Genomic DNA, 23,440 nt, shown 5'->3' on the forward strand with positions numbered 1-23,440 from the left:
GATAATGAGTCTGTTGGGCTCGGGAAAATGCCAGCAACACTAGGCGAACATTAAGTACAGAATGTTGCGTCCAAACAAAGCCCACCTGCTCAGGCACAATAATAGTAGGCAACAAGGGTGCTAACCTATCCGCCAATACACGAGCCAAAATTTTAATATCAACATTCAATAGAGATATCGGTCGATAAGATTCAATGTCAGTGGGCGATTTAGATGGTTTCGGAATCAAGGTAATCAGGGCGTCATTAGCATAGCGTGGAAATGTACCGTGGGCCTGGACCGCTGTGTAGTAATCCAAGAGAGACCCCCCTATGGAGGAGGATAAGATCTTTAAAAACTCCGGGGAATAACCATCCGGCCCCGGGGCTGTACAGGGCTTCAATTTCTGTATCGCCTGCAACACCTCCTGTAGGTGCAAGGGTCTATCTAATCGGGTTACCTGGGCTGCCGATAATCTGGGCATCCCCGCATCCTCCAAGTAGTCACACACATCGGTACCCGTGTAAGGACCCGGTGAAGCATAGAAAGCCTCAAAGTAGGTTTTAAAGCAAGCCGAAATATCCACTGCTGAAGTCAACATCTTACCCGAGCTCTCTCGTATCATAGAAATGTATCTAGATCCCGTCCAACTCTTAGTTACAGACGCTAACAATTTTCCCGCTTTATTACCATATTTGTAGAATTGAAATTTCCGAAAAAACAGCAATTTTTTTGTTCGTTCATGGATAAGGGAATTTAACTCAGCCAGGACGGTTTTATACACGTCATTAGTAGCCACTGAGGGGGTGTTCAACAAATCACGTTTTAACTGCACCGACTGACGTTCAAGCTGTACTATACGATGCGCTATACGTTGGGTCCTAGAGGCAACATAAGCAATAATATCCCCAAGTAACACTACTTTTGCTGTGTCCCAAAACAATATAGGTTGATCTATATGTTGAGCATTAAAGGAACTATAAGCCTCCCATTTTTTCAATGGGAAGTGAGCATCAGCATGCAGATATGAGGGAAATCTCCATCCAGACCCAGTACCTATAGGACCCCCCACCGCAACATCAAGCCAGATCATATGATGATCCGACACCTCAAGGGGGCCTATTGTTGCCTCAGAGACCCGAGCAAACAAAGTTTCAGAAAGTAAGGTGTAATCAATTCTAGAAAAAGAACCATGGGCTCTAAACTGGTGTGTATAGTCTCGTTCAGTAGGGTGAAGTAACCTCCAAGGGTCCATCAACCCCAAAGCTCGACAAAGATAAGGAATGCCCTTAGTTTGTTTTACAGACGCCACTCCCATTCCCCCAGAGCGGTCCATGCCCGAATCTAATACTTGATTCAAGTCACCCACTAAGATCAGTGGACAATCAGAATCCTGTAAACAGATATTAACCAAATTTTGAAAGAATGAATGTTGGTATCCATTTGGGCCATAGCCCACCAATAACCTAAAGGGCCCCCCAGGTCCAACCACTTTCACCAAAAGGTAAAGGCCCTGAGGATCACGCCTCAGGACCTGGACTGAACACGGCAAGCCCTTCCTAACTAATATAGCTACCCCTGCCCTCTTCCCTGGGGAGGAAGCATAGTGTAGGTCCCCAACCCAACCTCTCCGAAGTTTCTGGTGTTCTAAATCCGTGAGTCTAGTCTCCTGTAGGCAAGCTATATCAGCCGAGTGATGTTTCAATTGAGACAAAATTTTTGTGCGTTTAGCAGGGGATGTAATTCCCGATACATTCCAGGAAAGTATACGTAACGTCTGGTCACCCATAAGGAACCCCACCATTCACACCATAGCAAGTGAACCCTCCAGTAGGAAATGTCCCAGGGCGCCCAGCTTCACCCCAAGACTCCACATACACACTCCATTCAGACAGTGCAAACAACCTTAGAAAACGAAACCCCAGACAACAAATAGGATATGACACAAAATGCCCTAGTAATGCCGCTGCTGCCACCCAGAAACACCCAGCCCCCCAATACCCCCCAACAATCCCAAAAACCCCCAGCATGTGGGAGAAAGACAGGTCACGAAAGACGCCTCATCCAGGGCCACCCCGACCAGCTGAAATATAAAGCTTTTGAGAGCCTATAAGACATTATCCCCCATGAAACAGAGAACGCTAACAGTCAGGTATCATGATCAAGCCTATCAGAGTAAATAAAGTCCACATATTCAGTCCTCCCCCGGACTGGGGTTGCCAAGAAGCTTGATAAATTCAGCTGCCGCTTCAGGAGACTGAAAAGACTTCCAGACTCCATTACGTTGGATCCGCAGAAGGGCCGGGTAGTTGAATTGAAACCTCTGTTTAAGCTCCAATAGTTGTGCACAAAGGGGATAGAAGGGCCTCCTCCGTTCTTGCAGCGCCATAGAAAAGTCCTGGCTAATGCGAACCAAGGTTCCATTGTATTTCAAAGCATCCCTCTTAGCTCGATATTGTTGTAGGATCTCCACTTTATGCCTGAAATTCAAAAGCTTCAAGATGACCACCCGCGGGCGTGTTTCCAGGCCAGGGCGAGGGCCCAAGGGTGCGCCCGTTCTATGCGCAGGGGCCCCATAGAAGGAGGAAGCGGTAACTCCTCCCGCAGCCATCCAGCAGTAAACGGTCTGTTATCGTTTCTGGGATGCCCATCAAGCGCAGGTTCGAGCGGCGTGAGCGATTTTCTAAATCATCCAGCTTGTCAGCTTGGGCTCGAACCTGCGCCTGTAATGCACTAAGGTCTGCACCTCGAGCCGTGCTGGTATCCTCCAAGGTGGAGACCCGCTGTTCTAATTCGGTCGTGCGAGCCGCCGCAGCTGCTAACAAGGTCTCAATATTTGAAATCTGCGCCGTTAGCGATTCCAATTTGGGTCCCAGGACCTGAGCGAGTGCCTCCTTTATATCACTCAGCGTGGTCTCCGTTAGGTGCGAGACCGCCACCATGGGGCTCGCCGCCATCTTGAGCTCGCTAGGCCGCACCCGCTCCCGCTCTTTACGTGCCGATTTCGCCTGCATAGGATCCCGGGATCGTGTTATATATCTGTCCATGCAAGGAGAAAGTCCCAACAAACAGCATATCCACGAGAAAAGTGGGGAAAAACGTCGGTAATTGCAGAGAAATATGCAGGGTAGCCCCGGAGCAAGCGAGGAGACGTCCTCACACGCTCATGACATCACGTGACCTTAATAAAATATAATTTAAACAAATAACAGAGAACAGAAATAAGAGATGCATATATCACCGGAAAGAATTAGAATAGACATTATGTCATGTGACTGTAGGGTCGAGCATTTCGTGTTAAAAGAAATAATAGTTGGATTTTTGGCAGTGAAGCTCATATCTGTAGAGCAAACAAATCTGGTTCCACCATCTGGCATTGGTAATTTGTGAAAGGTCCTTCCAAAATCCACAAATGATTTTTAATGCAGCATTGAGAAAAGACTCAAACAATACAGCATCAAAATCATTTAAAGCAGAATTGAGAGAGGCACTTTTCAGGACAATGTTTGTATAAGAAAAATGTGCCAAAACTGAACTGGAAGCCCCAAACAAACTCAGCAAGTATTTCATTTTGTGCTAAACACAATTGGTGGCATAACCATGAGAGGGGGCTGGGCCTCCCACTTTGAGCTTAGCCCCCCTCAAAATGAACATCTCCTTTGCTGTAGCTGGTGGGACATTTTGTTTTTCCATCATTTTGTTCCCAGTTTCTGCTTTTGTCTATCTTCTAATTCTCTTTCCAGGCCTCGGGAACCCTGGTTCCATCCTCATGGAAGTCCTTTAGACCTGGGGGGGATACCCGTGGCAGTCCTATAGACCTGGGAGGGATCCCGCAGAATTCCCACAATCTCCATTCCCGTGCAGACCTCTATTCCACGTGCGCTGTGGCGTGAAATATCGTTACCCCAAGTTCCCTAGACCCCTGAAGGGGGTCCTGTTACTCTTTCCAGCCAGGCGCAGCCCAAAAAGTGGAAAGCAGGCCCCTGAGACAGTGCCCTTGCAGTCCCATCGAAATACAGCCGTGATTCGGCATCTAAGGCACACAAGTCCTCCAAAAGTTCTAAGAGAGGTTCCCAGGTGGCGGCTGTTGCCTTGGATGACAGATTTTCCCTGGACTTTATTAATATGATGTATCAGGCTTATTTGACTAAGAAAAAGGCACCTTTCATGCCTCCTATGGTGTCCTTGCTGAATACTGGGGGTTTCCCCTTCCCAGGACTTGGATCTTAAGTTCAGTCTCCCCGAGTTGTCCAAGGATGTGTTGCCGGCTGATAACATGGATGGCCAGGATGAACTGATCATCCCTTTGCTTATGCAGGCTGGTACTACCACTACGGGGGATGTTGTGGTGCTTGTGGACCTCCAGGATTTGGATCTGGGTGAGGACCCCATGGTGCGGAGATTTTTTAAACCCACGGCCTTGGTCAATTTGATCTCTGAATCCCTCTAGGAATTGAAGTTGGAGGTTGGGCAGTCAGTTGCTGCGGAATGCTCTCTTATGAGTAGGCTGCCTCCTTCCCTGATCATCCAAACACTGTCAAGATGCTCATGGACTACTGGGAGGCCCCTAAGGGTCCCTTGAGATGCATTCAAACCATGTCCAAGCTCTACCCTATGGTGGGTGCCATTAACCAGCGTTTTTCATTCCCGAAATTGGATTCTTTAGTGGCTCAGATCATTAAGCACACCTCTCTCCCAAGTGATTGGGGGTGAGGGTGCTAAAGGACATGCAGGACCGCAGGGTTTATTTGTCCTCAAATGCCTCTTTGTATCTGCGGTTGTTGGGCTAAAAGCAGCAATGGCAGCTTCCTTTGTGGCCAGAGAGCTTGACATTCCAAGCTCTGCCATGATCCTGATACTATCATGATCCAGGATCCTTTCTGATTTCAGGGGTGGATTATATGGGAGACGCCTTGTATGATATCTTCATAGTGTTTAGCAAGCTATCAGTGTATTCCATTTCATTGTAAAGGATGTTGTGGATCCGTCAGTGTTCCAGTGACTCATCCTCCAAGGTGACTGAATAGGTTTCCTTTCAGAGGGCACTTGCTATTCGGTAAAGGTCTGGCTAGTGTGCAAATCTGAAAACCTAAGTCCTTGCCAGATAATAGGTCCTGGCCCCCTAAAAGTTTGGGGTATCCTAGCTTTCGTCCCTTCAGATATTCCTATCAATACAATGAGGGCTTCTCGGGGCAGCTTCCTTCTCAGCCAGCCAAACACAGGTTCAGCGGTTCCTGATGCCAGCAGTCGATGGGGAGCTGCTCAACCTCAACCTTTAAGAAACAGTATTGATGCCAGACCTCTCTCTGCAGATCGGGGGTGGCTCTCGGCCTTCCAGGCAGAATGGAGGGCCATCACCTCCAACTGCTGGGTCTTGGATATTCTTTGGGATGGCTACAAACTTGAGTTTCATCTGCCCCTGTCAGATCTCTTCCTGGACTCCCCGGCAGTGAGGCCAGAAAAGGTGGCCCAGGTGTAGGCAATGGTCCGAAAGGTTGCCGAGCATCGTGGCCATTGAGCCCGTTCCGGAGCATAAATCGAGCTCAGGCAGATACTCGATATACTTCATCATGCCAAAGAGAGGCTCCAAGACTATAGACCAATCCTGAACCTCAAGGTGGTCAATGCAGCCCTCAGTTCCCCATTTCAGAATGGAAGCGGCACGCTCAGTGATCATCTCGGTGGCTTTGGGAAAGTTCTTAGCTTCTCTGGACCTGATGGAGGTCTTTCTCCATATTCCCATCTTTCCAGATCACAGGAGGTACCTGAAGTACCACGCACTGTGGCAGTATTACCAATTTGCAGCATTACCCTTCGAGTTAGCGTCAGTGTCCAGGACCTTCACCAAGGTGTTGGTAGTGGTGGCAGCCAACCTGCGCATGCTTGGAGTTATGGTCCACCCGTATCTAGGCAACTAGAAAATCAGGGCTCCAACAGAGTCTGAGGGGCGTCAGGCGGTTCACCAAGTCATCCAGCTGCTTCAACGCCTAGGCTGGGTGATCAACTTCTGAAGAGTCACCTCGACCTGATGGAGGACTTGGAATACCTGAAGGTCCACTTCACCACGGGTCAGACCAAGGTGTTCCTGCCCATCTCATGCCAGGAGAAGCTTCACCAGTTGATCCAGGACTTTCTAGCCACTCCAGTCCCGACTGCCTGGCATGGCAGTACCTCAGATCCTGGGAGGTCTATGTCCATTTCAAGGCCAGTGTCCCCCTCCAAGAAGTGCTCGATCGATTGTCTGGAACTTCAGGTGATTAAGCTGGCTCTCCTTCACTTTGAGCGTCTTCTCCAGAATTGGGCCATGCGTGTCTTCTTGGACAATGCCACAGTCTGACCACGACCATTCCCCGGGATCCAGAGTCTGCTGGCTGAGATAATCTGCCAGGACATTGTCTACCCCTGCAATGTGCAGCTGAAAGCATGAGGTGATTTTCCACCCTCCAAAAGAGAAGCTGAGCTTTTGTGCACAGAGAGGCACTCCTGGTGCCCCCCTAGTGACTGATGTAAGCCTTCTCACAGGTCATGTGTGACTACTCCGAAACTTTTCTGACGTAAGCCGTCCAGGCAAAAACAGAAAGTTGCATCAGAGGAGAAGTTTCGGAGTAGTCTAACACGACCTGTGAGAAGGCTATGGCGTCTGGGCAGCTCGGAGAGAAAAACCTCGATTCTAAATAGCGCCCGCAAAGGTGAGGGGAAGGGAGGGGGAGATGGCCCGACGAGGGGAAGAGGTCGAATGGCGCCGAAGGAGAGGGGAGAGAGGAACAGATTCTGAAAGGAAACGGAGAGGAGAGAGCAGGGAGCAGACGCCACATGGAAGTGGGGAGGAGAGAGAGAGAGAGAGAGGGGGGATCAGATGCTGAAAGGAAGTAGAGAGGGGAGAAGATGCCGGAGGGAAGTGGAGAGAGAGGGGAGGAGCAGATGCTGGATGGGAGAGGGGAGAGGGAAACAGACGCTGAATGGAAGTGGAGAGAGAAGGGGAGGAGAGAGAGGAACGGACGCCGAAGGAAAATGGGAAGAAGAGAGGGGGAGCAGACGCTGCATAGAAGTGGAGAGGAGAGAGAGGGGAGCAGTCACTGGAAGGAAGTGGGGAAGAGAGAGGGGAGCAGATGCTGAAGGGAAGTGGAGAGAGAGAGAGGGATGAGCAGATGCTGGATGGAAGTGGGGAGGAGAGAGAGGGGAACCGACGCCTTTAGGGAAGTGGGGAGTAGAGAGAGAGGGGAGCACATACTGGATGGAAGGAGGGGATAGAGAAAAGCACATGCTGGATTGGGGGAAGAGGATAGAGTTAATGAGATACTGGAAGGGGTGAAGGAAAGAGGTGGCAAGCTGTAGGTTGACACAATGAAAGGGAAATTGAGGACTGGAAAGTAAGAAACTAGACAAGAGGTAGAAAATAAATTGAGAAGAGCAGACAAGAAAAGGAAGGGAGAGGGGAGAGAGATACCAGAGCATTGGTGGAGGGGGAAGAATGAGATACCAGATCTGAAGAGAGGAAAGGAGAGAGATGCTAAAAAAACACCTGAGGGAGGGAGGGAGAGATGGAAGTGAAGAAGACACAGCTGCCAGACCATAGGGGGAACGGAGGTAAGAAGATAGGTGCCAGACCAAGGGGGGAGAGGAGGGAGATAGAGATGAAAGGGGAGAGGTGGAGAGTTTCTGGTATAGGCATAGAAATAGAGCAGATGCCATATGGAAGAGGTAGACAGAAAGAAAGTGGATGGAAGGAAGAGAATGCCGAGAAGATGAGGAAAAGCAGAAACCATATGACAAAGGTAGAAAAAAATTTATATTTTCTTTTTTCTGTTTTAGGATAAAGTAGTATTGTAGCTGTGTTGATAAATGTTTATACACAAAGCCCTGCCAGCTGAAGATCTCTTCCTCTAGTTTGGCAGCCAGAGCTTTGATTTATAAAATGACAATTGTACAGAATATTGGGTTTTTTATACTTTAATAAAATTAATTCAGTATAAAACTATTCAAGGCTTTTGCAGATGGGATCAGATGATTTACGGGGAAAGGGCGGGGACAAGGACTGAGCTTGCAGAAATGGGGACCGAGTTTGCGGAGGCGGGGACAAATTTTTTCCCCGGGTCATTCTCTACTTCCACATTAACCAGGAGGTTCGACTGCCTACTTTTACTCCCTCTGGTTTGAGGGAACGTATGTTGTGGTTGCTGGATGTGCACAAGATTTTGTTGCGGTACTTGGAGATCACAAATGAATTTCAGGTCTTTGACTGCCTGTTTGTGTTGGGTCATCCTACCCATAAGGGCAGGTTAGCCTCGAAGGCCCCTATTTCCAGATGGATTTGTTTGGCTATTTTATCTGCTTACGTCACGGCTGGAAAGAAGCTTCCTTTTTCTGTTGAAGTCCATTCTACTAGAGGTATTTCCTCCTCTTGGGCAGAGTCATAGGCGATCTCACTGGAGGAGATTTGCAGGTTACTACCTGGTCCTTTTTGCATACTTTACCAAGTTTTACAGGATCGATGTGACAGCCAAGTAAGATGTTGGTTTTGGCTCCTCCATTTTGGAAGCAGTGCTCATTAGTCCCACCCTGACTCTACGGGACTGCTCTGTTACATCCCACTTATCCAGGGCTAGAGTGGGATTGTACAAGAACAAAAGATTAGGTTCTTACCTTTGCTAATCTTCTTTCTTGTAAATCGAACTCTATTCCTGGAACCTGTTTTGGAAATTGCTGATTCACCGATTGTCTCTCTTAACAAGTACAAGTAAGCTGGACTTCTGGTTTCCTGACCAGCCTTTCTAATATACAATAAGTTTTACAGTTTATATTGGGGGTCCCTAATTGTAGCGCCCCCTTCTGTTAGTGCAGGCTGTGTCTCCTTATAGCACAGTTTATTTCAGGTTTATACTGTTCAGTAACCTGTTCCGATTGTTTTAATTGTTTATGATTGTTATGATATTTCATATTATGAGCAGATTAGACTGATTTGTCGGGGAGTTTCCCCTTACCCCTCCTTTGTCTGTGTCTTCTACAGGTGACTGTCTGCTTTTGTACAAACTGAATCCATGAGGCAATCCTGAGGGTCGGAAAAAATTATATAAATGAGCTTCCTACAAACAGTCTCGCGACTGGAGATGCATAACCCACTTGACCAGGAATAGAGCGTGGATTTACAAGAAAGATTAGCAAAGGTAAGAACCTAATCTTTCATTGCAAAAAGTTTGATGATCTGTGGAAGAAGGGGCTACATTCGAAAGCTAGTCATAAACTACATTAAGGGCTCCTTTTACAAAGCCGCGTTAGCGATTTTATTGCACGCACCTTTTTAGCGCGTGCTAACCCCCATGTAGCCAAGAAACTACCACTTGCACAAGAGGAGGTGGTAGCGGCTAGCGCAGCTGTCAAATTAGTGCGCGCTGTTACGCGCGTTAAACCGCTAACGTTGCTTCGTAAAAGGAGCCCTAAATTATGTTATCTTAGGCTTCCATGGCTGGCGTCATGATTGTAGCAGGTTTCCAGGTCTCGCTGCATCTGTATAGAAAGAACAGATATTTCAGCCATCATGCTGTGGTTTTCTTCAGGGCATACCCTAATAGTATTCAGTTTACCAGTCAAGATTTCTTCCCCCTTCCCCCCAACTTGATCTAAAACACTGGAATTACCAAAGGTTCACCTTTTTGCAGGATACAGACCGTAAAAGTCTGTCCAGCATAGACCTCTGTTTGCCCAATACTGGAGCTGCCAAATCTTTTTTCAGGCTTTTGCCATTTGTGGGATATGGACCGTAGAACTCAAGAGTTTAGTGCACAACAGTTGATGGATCAACTACCAGGACACAAGAATTAAACAAAGAGTTGGAATAATGAATGAAGAATCAAGGTCTGACAATAGAAATGGCAAGACTCTGGAACAAGTCATGTTGGATTATCCCTATTCCCTATTGTTGTAAAAACCTTAGGCAGTGTTATGCGAAGGCTAGCTAAATGTCTACAAAACCTTGAATGTTCAGATTTGACAACAGTGGCCTTGCTACGTTCCTAAGCTGCTGGATGAAGCACATTTTCTCCAGTGATATCAGACAAATCTTTTTTGTGTCATGATGATAAGATACACACTGGATAAAATAAAAAAGGCATACATTGCATAAAATAAACAAGTGGAAAATTACACAATAGAAAGGTAAATGAGTCCAGTTGGTTACAAATCTGTAAACTGAAGGGCTTCCAAAGCAGACTGGAGTAAGGAACATAATAGACATGGACAATAGCATGAGTTGGGGACAATTTGTCATGGGAACAGGAAGAACAGCAGCAATAGGAGGCAAAACCTTTATAAAAGAGGCAGAATTTAAAGATGAAGGGGGAATGGGTTTGGCAGAAAAAAAGGAAAAGTTTTTTAAAAGAGGGGATATAAAAGTCTTCATAATATGTAGGGGTGAGAAGAAATGAGTTTTATATACTCCTTGATTTACTACTTTGTTTAAAATTGCCCTTCGTGTTGGACCTTTAATAGGAGTTGGACATAATGCTTAATGTTTCTGAATTTTCTCTTAAATTATTAAGTGCCTTTTTAATATGTTTGGCAACTATGATGTACCAGTTCTCTTTTATGCTAAGCATTTACTCTTTTCTCTTTAAACCTTCCAAGTGTAATGGTAATAGATGTATCTTGGCACTTCATTTCATTATTCTTTTCAAAGCAACAGAAAATGCTATTCTGACATTGTCTTCTCATGAGCTTTTATATACATTTATGTTCCAGAGATGTAAAACAAATGCTTCTGAAATTAGTAGAACTTCGTTCAAGTAACTGGGGAAGAGTTCTTTCAACCACCACATATAGTGAAGCAACGCCTGAAAATGACCCAAACTATTTCATGGTATGATTATACTTAAAACTGTTTTTGTTCAAATATAATTTGTTTAATCTCTCTTTGTTGGTTAATATGCACAGTACAAAATGGCAGTTTGCAACCACCAATATACATAAATCAAGATGTCATACAATGGCACATTAACCAAGCATTTTTCATGACTGACTATTCTCCTACATTAAGGTAACATACGAGGGCTCAAAATGTATCAGACCTTAATTTTTCTTGCGTAAACAAATAAAGCTAGGGAGGCTTGGTTTGCTGCACGTATATAGGCGACCCTAATGCGCATGCTTGAATTTTTTCTTGCCTACAGAAGGTGTCAGAGGTGTCAGGCTGTTCATCAGGTGATGCAGTTGCTGCAGCGCCTGGGCTGGATGATCACCTTCAGGAAGAGTCACCTCAAGCCATTGCAGGATCTGGAATACCTGGGAGTTCGATTTCACACAGGACAGAACAAAGTGTTCCTGCCTGTCTCCCGTTAGGAGAAGCTTCGACAGGTTGTCAGGGACCTTTTGGCCACTCTGATTCTGAAGGCATACATGGCAGTACCTCCTGGTTCTGGGGACCATGGTGGCGATGATCGATGTAGTCCCTTGGGCCAGAGCCCGTTTGCGTCCGCTGCAGGATGCTCTTTCACGCTGGAATCCCCAGTGGGACCTGTTACATGCATCCCTGCCCTGGACAACTGTGGCGTGTAATAGTCTTGCATGGTGGTTGCGACCCCTCTCACTTTCCAGGGGCCTTCCCCTCTGGATCTCAGATTGGGTGATTCTGTCTACGAATGTGAGTCTCAAAGGCTGGGGAGCGGTGTTTATCCCAGGACAAGCAGGCAGCATATTCTTGACTGATGGGTGACGGCACCGACGGAGCCCCGGTACGGACAATTTTAGAGTGATTGCACTCTAAGAACTTTAGAAAGTTCTAGCTAGGCCGCACCGCGCGTGCGCGAGTGCCTTCCCGCCCGACGGAGGTGCGCGGTCCCCAGTTTTCTTAATTCCGCGGAGCTAAGAAGACGCGTGTTTCCAACGGCTGTTGGAAGTTTTTTTCTATTTCACTTGCCTTCCCGCTCGCGCGTATTTTTTTCTTCATATTTTATTTCTTTCTTCTTATTTACCTTTTGTGTAAAAAAAAAAAAAAAAAAAAATCTTTTTATTTTTCATTTTTTTGTCGAATCTGACCCGGCGGGGCCTGTTGGCACCATCGAAGCCTCGGGCTTCGATTTTGCTACAGCAGTATTTCCCTTCATGCCCCCGTCACCGGGTTTCAAAAAGTGTCAGCGGTGTGCACGTCCTATCTCCCTCTCCGACCCACACAAGTGGTGCCTCCAGTGTCTGGGTCCGGACCATAGGGCTGAAACCTGCACCCGCTGTAGTTCTTTACAAAAAAGAACTTTAAAAAATCGACAAATTCAGCAGCGGATCCTTTTCGGTACCGCTATGGAAGTTGCACCGGTATCGACGTCGACGACTTCCTCCAAACCGACTCCAACTACCTCGGCACCGCCAGATCCATCGTCGGTGTCGACTCCTGTAGGTAAGCTGGCTAAGAAGCCTTCCCCTACTGTTCTAGGCCCGCCAGTCGAGCATGCAGTGAGCCAAGTCCTGCAGACTGAGCGCCGGCCCCGTAAACGCTCCGCTCCCATTGAAGTCTCTGCCTCGTCATCGGCATCGACTTCTCCCGAGCGTCGAGCGGCACCGAAGGTACCGAGCAAGAAAAAACCGGTACCGGTGCCATCGGGACCAACGTTGGATGAGCGCATTGCCTCTATCCTCCAGGTCCAGCTTAAGCAGCAACTCCAACAGTTGCTCCCGGCTCTATTGTCTCCGAACCTTCCAGTGTCGGTACTGACTGAGCCGTCGGTGCCGTCTGTCGAACAGCCTCTTTTATTGTCATCGACTGTTTCGGCACCGCAAAAATCTTTGTCCATGCCTGTTCTGTCAGCTGAACCAAAACGGCGTGCTACTCCTACGGTGTCGGAGCCGGTACTGTTCTCTGAACCTCGTACCGTTCTACATTCTCCAGGTACCGTATCCACTCGGTCTGGTAAATCGGTACGCAAGACTAAACATACTGATACATCGACTCCACTTTCCCAGGGCCATTTACAATCGGTACGGGACCCTGACTTGTGGGACAATTCAGATGATCCCCTCGGTACCGAGGAGGATTACACATCTGATGAGGAGGAACCATCGGTGCAGGATACTACTGCTAAGCCAGAGCACTCCTCCTTCACTAAATTTTTAAAGGAGATGTCAGACACTCTGTCTATTCCTTTAGAGTCTGACTCTAAAAAATCCAAGGCATTTTTGGATGCCTTGGATTTTGACCAACCTCCTAAAGAGTTTTTAAAGTTACCTCTCCATGACATCTTGAGGGAAACTTTTTATAAAAATCTGGAAACTCCTTTGACAATCCCAGGAGCCCCAAGAAAACTGGAATCTCTGTATAAAGTGATTCCAATACCTGGATTTGACAAACACCAACTTCCCCATGAATCTCTGTTGGTAGAGTCAACCCTAAAGAAATCTGCAGGAGCCAGTATGTATGCCTCTGTCCCTCCTGGCAGGGAAGGAAAGGCCATGGACAAATTTGGAAAGCGTCTTTACCAAAATGCCATGCTGGCCAACCGCTCAGGTAATTACGCATTCCACTTTTCATTTTACCTGAAGCATCTCGTTCAACAGGTAACCTCTTTTCAAAAGTATATTCCGGACCGTAAACTTCCTGCTTTTCAGCAATGTACCTCTAGTCTTTTGCAACTCAGGAAGTTTATGGTCCGTTCTATTTATGATACTTTTGAACTGACGTCTCGTGCTACTGCTATCTCTGTAGCAATGAGAAGATTAGCATGGCTGCGGGCCTCAGAACTGGACGTAAACCATCAGGACCGGCTTGCCAATGCGCCTTGCCTAGGGGATGAGCTGTTTGGGGAGTCCATGGATACCACCACACAAAAGCTCTCCGCCCATGAAACTAGGTGGGATACCTTGTTGAAAAACAAGAAGAAACCTCCTCCTCCTCGTCCATTCAGGCAACAATCTTCATATCAAAGGAGGTTTTCTGCTCGACCGGCTCAGCCTCATCCTCCTCAACCTCGCAGACAGCGTCAGCAGCAGCAACAGGCTCGTCAACAACAGCAGCCCACTGTCAAACCGGCTACTCAACCTAAGTCGACGCAGCCCTTTTGACTCCTTTCTCCAGGACATTGCCAGTCTTCCTCCCTCATGTCCTCTACCTCAGCCCATAGGAGGTCGACTAAAAATTTTTCTATCTCGCTGGGAAGCAATCACCTCCGACCAGTGGGTACTTGCTATCATCGCCCACGGCTACTCTCTAAATTTTCAGACTCCTCCACCTGTAAGTCCTTTATGCATTCCCTCCTCTTCCGCTCATGCTGCGCACCTTATTCAAGCTCAAGAGGGAACAAGCCACCATGATTCTCATCGCTCCACGGTGGCCCAGACAGCATTGGTTTTCCCTTCTACTTCAACTCAGTTCCAGGGAACCCATACCTCTTCCTCTGTTTCCTTCACTGCTTACACAGCATCAGCAAACGCTGCTTCATCCCAACTTACAGTCTCTGCACCTGACAGTTTGGTATCTCTCGGGCTGACTCCAGCTCATGCTCTCCTTTCTCAGCCTGTCCGTTCTATTATTGATGCCTCCAGGAAACCGTCTACTCTTCAATGTTACCAACAAAAGTGGTCTCGGTTTTCTTCCTGGTGCCTGTTACATCACCATAATCCCATATCTACAGCAGTGGGACTGGTGTTGGACTATTTATTGTCCTTATCTGACTCTGGTCTTAAATCCTCTTCGATAAGGGTCCACCTTAGTGCCATTGCAGCTTTTCATGAGCCGATTCATGGAAAACCCCTCTCAGCTCATCCCTTAGTTTCAAGGTTCATGAAGGGCCTTTTCAATGTGAAACCACTTCTTAAGGCCCCTCCTGTTCTATGGGATCTGAACGTGGTTCTTTCTGCGTTGATGAAGCCTCCTTTCGAGCCGTTGGCCTCAACGCATTTTAAATTTCTAACTTGGAAAGTGGTCTTTTTAATAGCTCTCACTTCTGCCAGGAGGGTCAGTGAGCTCCATGCACTGGTGGCGGATCCACCTTTCACTGTTTTTCACCATGATAAGGTCGTCCGCACACATCCCAAGTTCCTTCCTAAGGTTGTGTCTGAATTTCATCTTAACCAATCCATCGTTCTACCTGTTTTTTTCCCCAAAGCCTCATTCTCATCCAGGTGAACAGGCTTTGCATACCTTGGATTGTAAACGTGCTCTGGCTTACTATCTTGATCGCACCAAACCTCACAGATCATCTCCTCAACTGTTTTTGTTGGGTCATCCTGTATCTAAACGCACTCTGTCCAATTGGCTTGCTGCTTGCGTTTCTTTTTGTTATGCTCAGTCCGGCCTGACACTGGAAGGTTCTGTCACGGGCCACAAGATTAGAGCTATGGCAGCGTCTGTAGCTTTCCTCCGTTCCACTCCTATTGAGGAAATCTGCAAGGCTGCTACTTGGTCCTCAGTTCATACTTTTACATCTCATTATTGTCTGGATGCATTCTCCAGACGGGATGGACACTTCGGCCAATCTGTTTTACAAAATTTATTTTCATAATGGCCAACCTTCCCTCCATCCCTCTTTTTTGTTAGCTTGGAGGTCACCCATCAGTCAAGAATATGCTGCCTGCTTGTCCTGGGATAAAGCACAGTTACTTACCGTAACAGGTGTTATCCAGGGACAGCAGGCAGATATTCTTGCGTCCCACCCACCTCCCCGGGTTGGCTTCTTAGCTGGCTTATCCTAACTGGGGACCGCGCGCCTCCGTCGGGCGGGAAGGCACTCGCGCACGCGCGGTGCGGCCTAGCTATAACTTTCTAAAGTTCTTAGAGTGCAATCACTCTAAAATTGTCCGTACCGGGGCTCCGTCGGTGCCGTCACCCATCAGTCAAGAATATCTGCCTGCTGTCCCTGGATAACACCTGTTACGGTAAGTAACTGTGCTATATGACCGTCCCTGTTCAGGGTCAGTGGGCACCCTCAGAGTGCGAGTGGTCAATCAATCACCTGGAGCTTTGGGCAATTCAGTTGGCTCTTCTCCACTTCGAGGGTCGTCTCCATCATCGAGCTGTCCATGTCTTCTAGGACAATGCTACGGCAGTGGCTTACGTCAATCGGCGGGGCGGGGGGGGCATGAGGTGTCCCTTCCTGATCATGGAGGCTCAGCTTCTTTTCTGATGGGCAGAAGGACACCTTGTGGCACTGTCAATGGCGCATGTTGTAGGAGTGGACAACGTTCAAGCAGATATTTTCAGTCGTCAGACTCTGGACCCTGAAGAGTGGTCCCTGTCTCAAAGAGTATTCGATTGCATAGTAAATCAATGGAGGTGTCTCACATTCGATCTCATGGTGACTGCAGCCAACAAGAAAGCGAATAGATTCTTCAGTCATTGTCGTGAGGCCGGCAGCAGAGGCCCTGGCCATGAGAAGGTCTCCTATGTCTTCTCTCCGTGGCTCATGATAGGGCATCTGTTGAGGTGGATAGCAGTGCACGGTGGTCTGGTGATCCTGGTTACACACAATTGGTCAAGATGGCCATGGTATGCTGACTTGGTTCGGCCCCAGCAGGATCGGGGGCTCCGGCTACCTTGTCATTCTCACCTTCTCATTCAGGGTCTAATAGCGATGCAGGATCCAGACCGCTTTGGTCTTATGGCATGACTCTTGAACATGCAGCCTTAACTAGCCGGGGCTATTTTTTGGCTTCACAGCAAAAGGAAGTTCACAGTGGCATCCTATGCAAAGGTTTGGAGGTGTTACCAGACCTGGTGCTACCTGAGACAGATAGACCCATCTTTTCCATTGATTCCTCGGGTCCTGGAGTTTCTGCAGGATGACCTGAAGAAGAGCCTAGCTGTAGCTTTGCTCTGAATGCAGATTGCCGGTTTTTCATGTATGGGCCTTCCTCCTCTGAGAGGTTCATTGGCAGCTAATCCGGATGTGGCTCCTTTTCTATGGAGCGCTCTGCAACTTAGGCTCCCCTTGCGCCTTCCCTGTCTGACCTGGAATCTTAATCTGGTTCTCTGCTCTCTGGCTCGTCCGCCTTATGAACCTCTGGAGCAGGCATCTCTGATGGATCTCATGATCAAGACGGTCTTCCTGGGGGCTATTACCTCAGCCCAAAGGGTTTTGGAGTTTCAGACCCTCTCCTGCCAGGATCCTTTTCTGCATATTACGGATTCTGCTATAATACTGCGTACTGTTCCATCTTTCTTCTGAAAGTGGTTTCTGCTTTCCATTTGAATCAGGAAGTCCAGCTTCCTGCTTTTGCTTCCTCTGGTTCAAGGGATCAGGACCAGGTGTTGTGGTCCTTGGACATGCGCATAATTTTGTTGTGGTATCTGGAAGTCACCAGCGAGTTTCGCCTCTCTGACCACCTGTTTGTTCTGGTGGGTCCTGCCTGCAAAGGTAGACCGGCTTCTAAAGCCACCATTTCCAGGTGGATTTGTATGGTCATTTCCGCAGCTTACATGACAACCAAGGGTTCTGAAGGAACTAAAGGAAGAGATAGCGGAACTACTGCAGCAAATTTGCAATCTATCCCTGAAAACAGGCATGATCCCGGAGGATTGGAAGATAGCTAACGTTACGCCCATCTTTAAAAAGGGATCAAGAGGTGACCCGGGAAACTACAGTCTGACCTCGGTTCCGGGGAAAATGGCGGAAGCACTAATAAAAGACAACATTGATGAACATTTTGAAAGAAACAAACTTCAGATAACAGCCAGCATGGCTTCTGCAAGGGGAGATCGTTCCTAACAAACTTATTGCATTTCTTCGAAGGAATTAACAAACGGATGGACAGAGGAGATCCCATAGACATCATATATCTAGATTTCCCAAAAAGCCTTTGACAAGGTACCCCATGAACGCCTACTTCAGAAACTGAAGAACCATGAGGTGGAAGGAGACGTACATAGATGGATCAGAAACTGGTTGGCGGGTAGGAAACAGGGTAGGAATGAAGGGCCACTAGTCAGACTGGAGGAGGGTCACGAGTGGTGTCCCGCAGGGCTCGGTGCTCGGGCTGCTGCTATTTAATATATTTATAAATGATCTAGAAACAGGGATGAAGTGTGAGATAATAAAATTTGCGGACAACACCAAACTATTTAGTGGAGCTCTGACTAAAGAGGACTGCGAAGAATTGCAAAGGGACTTGAACAAACTAGGGGAATGGGCGACGAGATGGCAGATGAAGTTCAACGTTGAGAAATGTAAAGTACTACATGTGGGAAGCAGAAACCTGAGGTACAGCTATATGATGGGAGGGATGTTATTGAAGGAGAGTACTCAAGAAAGGGAATTGGGGGTAATGGTGGACTTGACAATGAAACCGACGGCACAGTGCGCAGCGGCCGCTAAGAGAGCGAATAGAATGCTAGGTATAATCAAAAAGGGTATTACTACCAGAATGAAAGAAATTATTCTGCCGTTGTATCGGGTGATGGTGCGTCCGCATCTGGAGTACTGCGTCCATTATTGGTCGCCGTACCTTAAGAAAGATATGGCGTTACTCGAGAGGGTTCAGAGGAGAGCGACACGTCTGATAAAAGATATGGAAAACCTTTCATATGCTGAGAGATTGGAGAAACTGGGACTCTTTTCCCTGGAAAAGAGGAGACTTAGAGGGGATAGGATAGAGACTTACAAGATCATGAAGGGCATAGAGAGAGTGGAGAGGGACAGATTCTTCAAACTTTCGAAAAATAAAAGAACAAGAGGGCATTCAGAAAAGTTGAAAGGGGATAGATTCAAAACGAATGCTAGGAGCTTCTTCTTTAGTCAACGTGTGGTGGACACCTGGAATGCGCTTCCAGAGGGCGTAATAGGGCAAAGTACGGTACTGGGGTTCAAGAAAGGATTGGAAAATTTCCTGCTGGAAAAGGGGAGAGATGGGTATAGATAGAGGATTACTGCACAGGTCCTGGACCTGTTGGGCCGCCGCGTGAGCAGACTGCTGGGCACGATGGACCTCAGGTCTGACCCAGAGGAGGTATTGTTTATGTTCTTATAACCGGAAAGAAGCCCCCCTTGCTACTCTAACTCTAAGCAGTCCATTTAATTGCTGGCACACCTCACACCAAAATAACATTACAGGTGGGCAATACCAAAAAAGTATCCCAAAGTAGCTCCTCTACTCCACAAATAGGTATTTATTTATCTCCTGCAGCTATGTCCAGTGTACTCAATGTGCAAAGTATAGGTTATCGTTAAGATTTGTATTACATTTCACAATGATTTATATTCGCAGTAACACCCTTTGCATTGATCAGAAATTACTTAATAATAATAATAATATCTCTGTAACAGTAGAGTATTCTCCCCATGCTCGTAAGCCATGCAGAAAGAATCCATTCCAGGTTTTCAACTTGGGCTCTGCTGTCCCCTCAGTTTTTCCTTCTGCACATGAGCCAGAAGGTGTCTCTCTGATCTGCTCTATGTATTTATTTCTTATATTCGGTATTTTTCGCAGCTTTTGTGACTATTGGTATAGCAAAGCTCCCCAGTGGGGGGGGAGGGAAAGCTCTGCCTGCATAGAGAAGATGCAGACTTGAGTCTGCAGCTGGCAGATTAATTCCTTGGGGACCTGTTTAGCCAGCCTGCAGAATCTATTGTGGAGCTCGGAACTTTGACTTGGTGGAAGAAGATTTTTGAAGCAGTTGCTCGTTCTTAAATTAATTCCCCTGATGCAGCAAGATTGCGAAACAGGGCCTGTTGGGAATTATAAGATGATCTTCCAACATTGAAAATTGAAGTGAGAGAGTGTAATGCACCGAGCTGCGGTGATCTTTTCCGTGTCAGAGGATATTATTGAGATAAGTTCGGGTTTCTATACCACTTCTATTTAAAGAGACTTTTAAAAGATATATTTATTTAGAATTTTGAGCTCTTATTGCACTTAATACGGAGTTTTTCTTTGACTGAGGATGTGTTAACCTATGATAACGTGCCTTTCTGTATGAATATCTTTAGGTGGTGATATAATATTTTTTGATATTCTACTTGGTTAATTTTACTGTTTGTCATTGGTAATTTTGTACCATATGTTATTGGAGTGTAATTTGTAGTAATAATTTTTAATTTCAGAATGAACCAACTTTCTATACATCTGAAGGAGTGCCTTTTACTGCAGCAGATCCAGGTAGGTCCCGATTCTCAAATCCAGGCACAGTATGCAAAATAATCCCATTTTCTGTTCAGCATACTCTTTTCAGTCACTAGAAATGTATTCTTGGCATTTCTGTATATCTTTAATGTATGGAGTATTTCATTGATTGTATCTGCCATAAGTAGTTGGTTTGGTCACACAATCCTGCAGAGTTTGATTGGGGTTTAGAATCCGACTCTACCCTCCTTAGTCCAAGCTGCACCTTCACAGCAGTATACAGTATATACAGTATATTTTCAGGTTGATTGATATTTTTGGACTCATTATTGCAAGTCCCTGTTGTCCTAATGTTGTTTATCAGTGAGCCTGGTAGTTAGGGATTCCCACATGTTGAGAATCATATGACATGCTTGTACCTAGAGGAAGTGAAGTTACTTAACTGTAGAAGGTATTTTCCATGGACACAGACCAATTATTTTTGCATACCCTATCATCTTCCCTAGAAGTTATATTTAATTGTTAGTTGTTATACTGCTGGTCCCATGCTCGCGAGTTGGGTAGGAAGGGATCTGCACATGTGCAGTGGGAACTTTGCCTCAAGTTCTTAAAGAGAAAGTAGGTGGGCAGATGGAATCACCCACGTGTGAAAATAATTAGGCTGCTGTCCTCATATAATACCTGCTTAAGGTATGTAACTTTGCTTTACATTTAGATGGGTAGACTAGAGGGGCCATTTGGCCTTTATCTGCCGTCATGTTTCTATAACAATAGCTTTGTAAAATTACTTCTTAAAGGTAAAGGAAGAAAAGAATGGTGAAACTCTGATAACTGGCATATTTGATTAACTAGCAGAGTGTATTTCCCAAGCAAGCTAGATAATGGTATGCAAGATTGATTTATTGAACTAGTCTTCTGTATTTTTGAAAAATCATTTTGTTAACACATCTTACATAAATAAGACTTCTATTTTAAGAGTAGAATGATATTTTTAGCTTATTAAAGTTTTGTGGAGAACACATCTCCAAAGAGATCTGGTATCCTTTTTAAATGAGACTGTATCCCTTTCCCTTGCCTTATGACATTGCCCAAGGGTGATTACCTTTTGGAAAAGCATAAACAAGTATTTCAAAACTATTATATCTGTTTGGGAGAGGAAAAGCCTTTGGACATCTTGGTAGGGAGACAATGGCTGTTAAGTAAGGCAGGAGGTGATGGGGGAGGAAGTGTCTATTATTTATTTATTTACATTGTCTCTAAAACTTTTTTTAGCTCCAGCAAACTAAATAGAGATATGATTGAAGTCTACAAAATCCTGAGTGGTATAGAACGGGTACAAGTGGATCGATTTTTCACTCTGTCAAAAATTGCAAAGACTAGGGGACACTCGATGAATTTCAGGGAAATACTTTTAAAACCAATAGAAGGAAATATTTTTTCATTCAGAGAATAGTTAAGCTCTGGAACGCATTGCCAGAGGTTGTGGTAAGAGTGGATAGCATTGCTGGTTTTAAGAAAGGTTTGCACAATTTCCTGGAGGAAAAGTCCATAGTCTGTTATTGAGAAAGACATGGGGAAGCCACTGCTTGCCCTGGATCGGTAGCAAGGAATGTTCCTACTCTTTGTGTTTTTGCCAGGTACTAGTGACCGGATTGGCCACCGTGATAACAGGCTACTGGGCTTATGGACCCTTGGTCTGACCCAGTAAGGCTATTCTTATGTTCTTAAATGTTTTTCATGGCACATTATAATTGAAATTATAAAATTGCGAAATTTAAAGTTCTTTAAGCTACAAGAGTTTGGGTAATTGGAACAACAATGAAACTAAAGTAGATAAAATAGAATTGCTAATCAGTGCGATAAAATAGAATTGCGATCAGTGTTTGTTTTTGAATGCAAGTATCTCAAAACACAGCTCAATAGTTGACAAAACATGCATTTCATCACCCACCATCTATAGTATTTTTATTTTTTCAATTTAATTTCTGTCAGAGCTGAAAATCCAAGTTTGCAAAGCTAAGAAGATCCAAATGGCAACAAAGTCTTGATTGCTTTGTTGCTCAAGTTAGGATTACCGACTGCATAAAAAATAAAAATAGAATTACTTGCCTTTAGTTTTCAAGGACCAATCACATTAGAGAATGATGCTTGTCTGGGTGGTTGTATCCTTACGCACACAGATGCTCATAACATTGACAGGCTCTTGCATATGTGACGTACATGTAATCTATTCTAGTATATACTTATGAAGGGAATTTTTAAAAATAAAATAAAATTCTGGAATCTTTTTGAAAATGTGGTCTCCAGAATTGTGCACAATATTCTAAATGAGGTCTTACCAGAGTATTATACAGGGGCATCAATACCTCCTTTTTCCTACTGGTCAGACCTCTCCCTAAACACTTTAGCATCCTTCTGGCTTTCGCTGTCTCCTTTTTGACCTGTTTGGCTACTCTAAGATCATCACAAGTCCTGATCCTCTTTCGTGCACAAAAATTCTTCACCCCATAAACTGTACTGTTCCCTTGGTTTTTTGTATCCTTGTATTTCTTAGCATTAAATCTTAGCTGCCAAATTTCAGACCATTCTTCAAGCTTTGCTAGGTCCTTCCTCGTGCTATTCACACCATCATGGATGTCTACTGTATTGCAGATTTTGGTATCATCCACAAAGAGACAAATCTTATCTGACCCCCTTCAGCAATATCATTGTCAAAATGTTACAAAGAAACAGGCTCAAGAACTGAACCTTGAGACATACCACTGATAACATCCCTTTCCTCTGAGTGATCTCCTTTGACCACTATCCTCTATTGCTTTCCACTCAACCAGTTCCTGACATAGTCCTTTACTCTGGGTCCATACTGAGGGTACTAAGTTTATTTATTAGACGCCTGGGTGGAACGCTGTCAAAGGCTTTTCTAAATACACCACATCTAGTGCACTCACTCTATCCAATTCTCTGGCCACCTAGCTAAAGAAATTGATCATATTTGTCTGACAAAGACCTGCCTCTACTGAATCCATATTGCCTCAGGTCCTGTAATCCACTGGATTCCAGAAAGTTTACTATTCTCCATTTTAAAAGCATTTCCGTTAATTTACTTACCACAGAAGTCAGACTTACTGGCCTAAAGTTCCCTAAATTCTCCTTCAGCTGGAAAAACAACTGCGGGTTGCCCCAGGGCTCCCCGCTATTTCCGACCCTATTTAACATCTACCTTATCACATTGGGACACCTGCTACAAAGCCTAAAACTAAACTTTTACATTTACGCTGACGACATTACTGTAGTGCTACCACTAATCTGTCTGTCGTCAGACTTATTAATCTCTTAAACAACACCCTAAAGCAAATAGAGCATTGGATGACGGCCTTCAAACTAAAACTGAACACAGAAAAAACTAAATTTTTCCTGGCATCTCCCAATG

The 23,440-nt window shown here is 45.7% G+C and overlaps 1 protein-coding gene across 4 annotated transcripts in view; it reads left to right on the forward strand.

Moving 5' to 3' along the window:
- PAIP1 (poly(A) binding protein interacting protein 1) overlaps positions 1-23,440 on the forward strand; it is a 190,961-nt gene that overhangs the window by 144,950 nt on the left and 22,571 nt on the right. For all 4 annotated transcript variants that reach the window (XM_033931761.1, XM_033931742.1, XM_033931751.1 and 1 more), the window contains exons 8-9: positions 10,714-10,831; positions 19,992-20,046. In XM_033931761.1, the coding sequence (XP_033787652.1) occupies positions 10,714-10,831; positions 19,992-20,046 (173 nt within the window). The remainder of the gene's footprint in view (positions 1-10,713; positions 10,832-19,991; positions 20,047-23,440) is intronic.

Source organism: Geotrypetes seraphini, chromosome 1 (assembly GCF_902459505.1).
Source record: "Geotrypetes seraphini chromosome 1, aGeoSer1.1, whole genome shotgun sequence".
Lineage (NCBI taxonomy): Eukaryota > Metazoa > Chordata > Amphibia > Gymnophiona > Dermophiidae > Geotrypetes > Geotrypetes seraphini.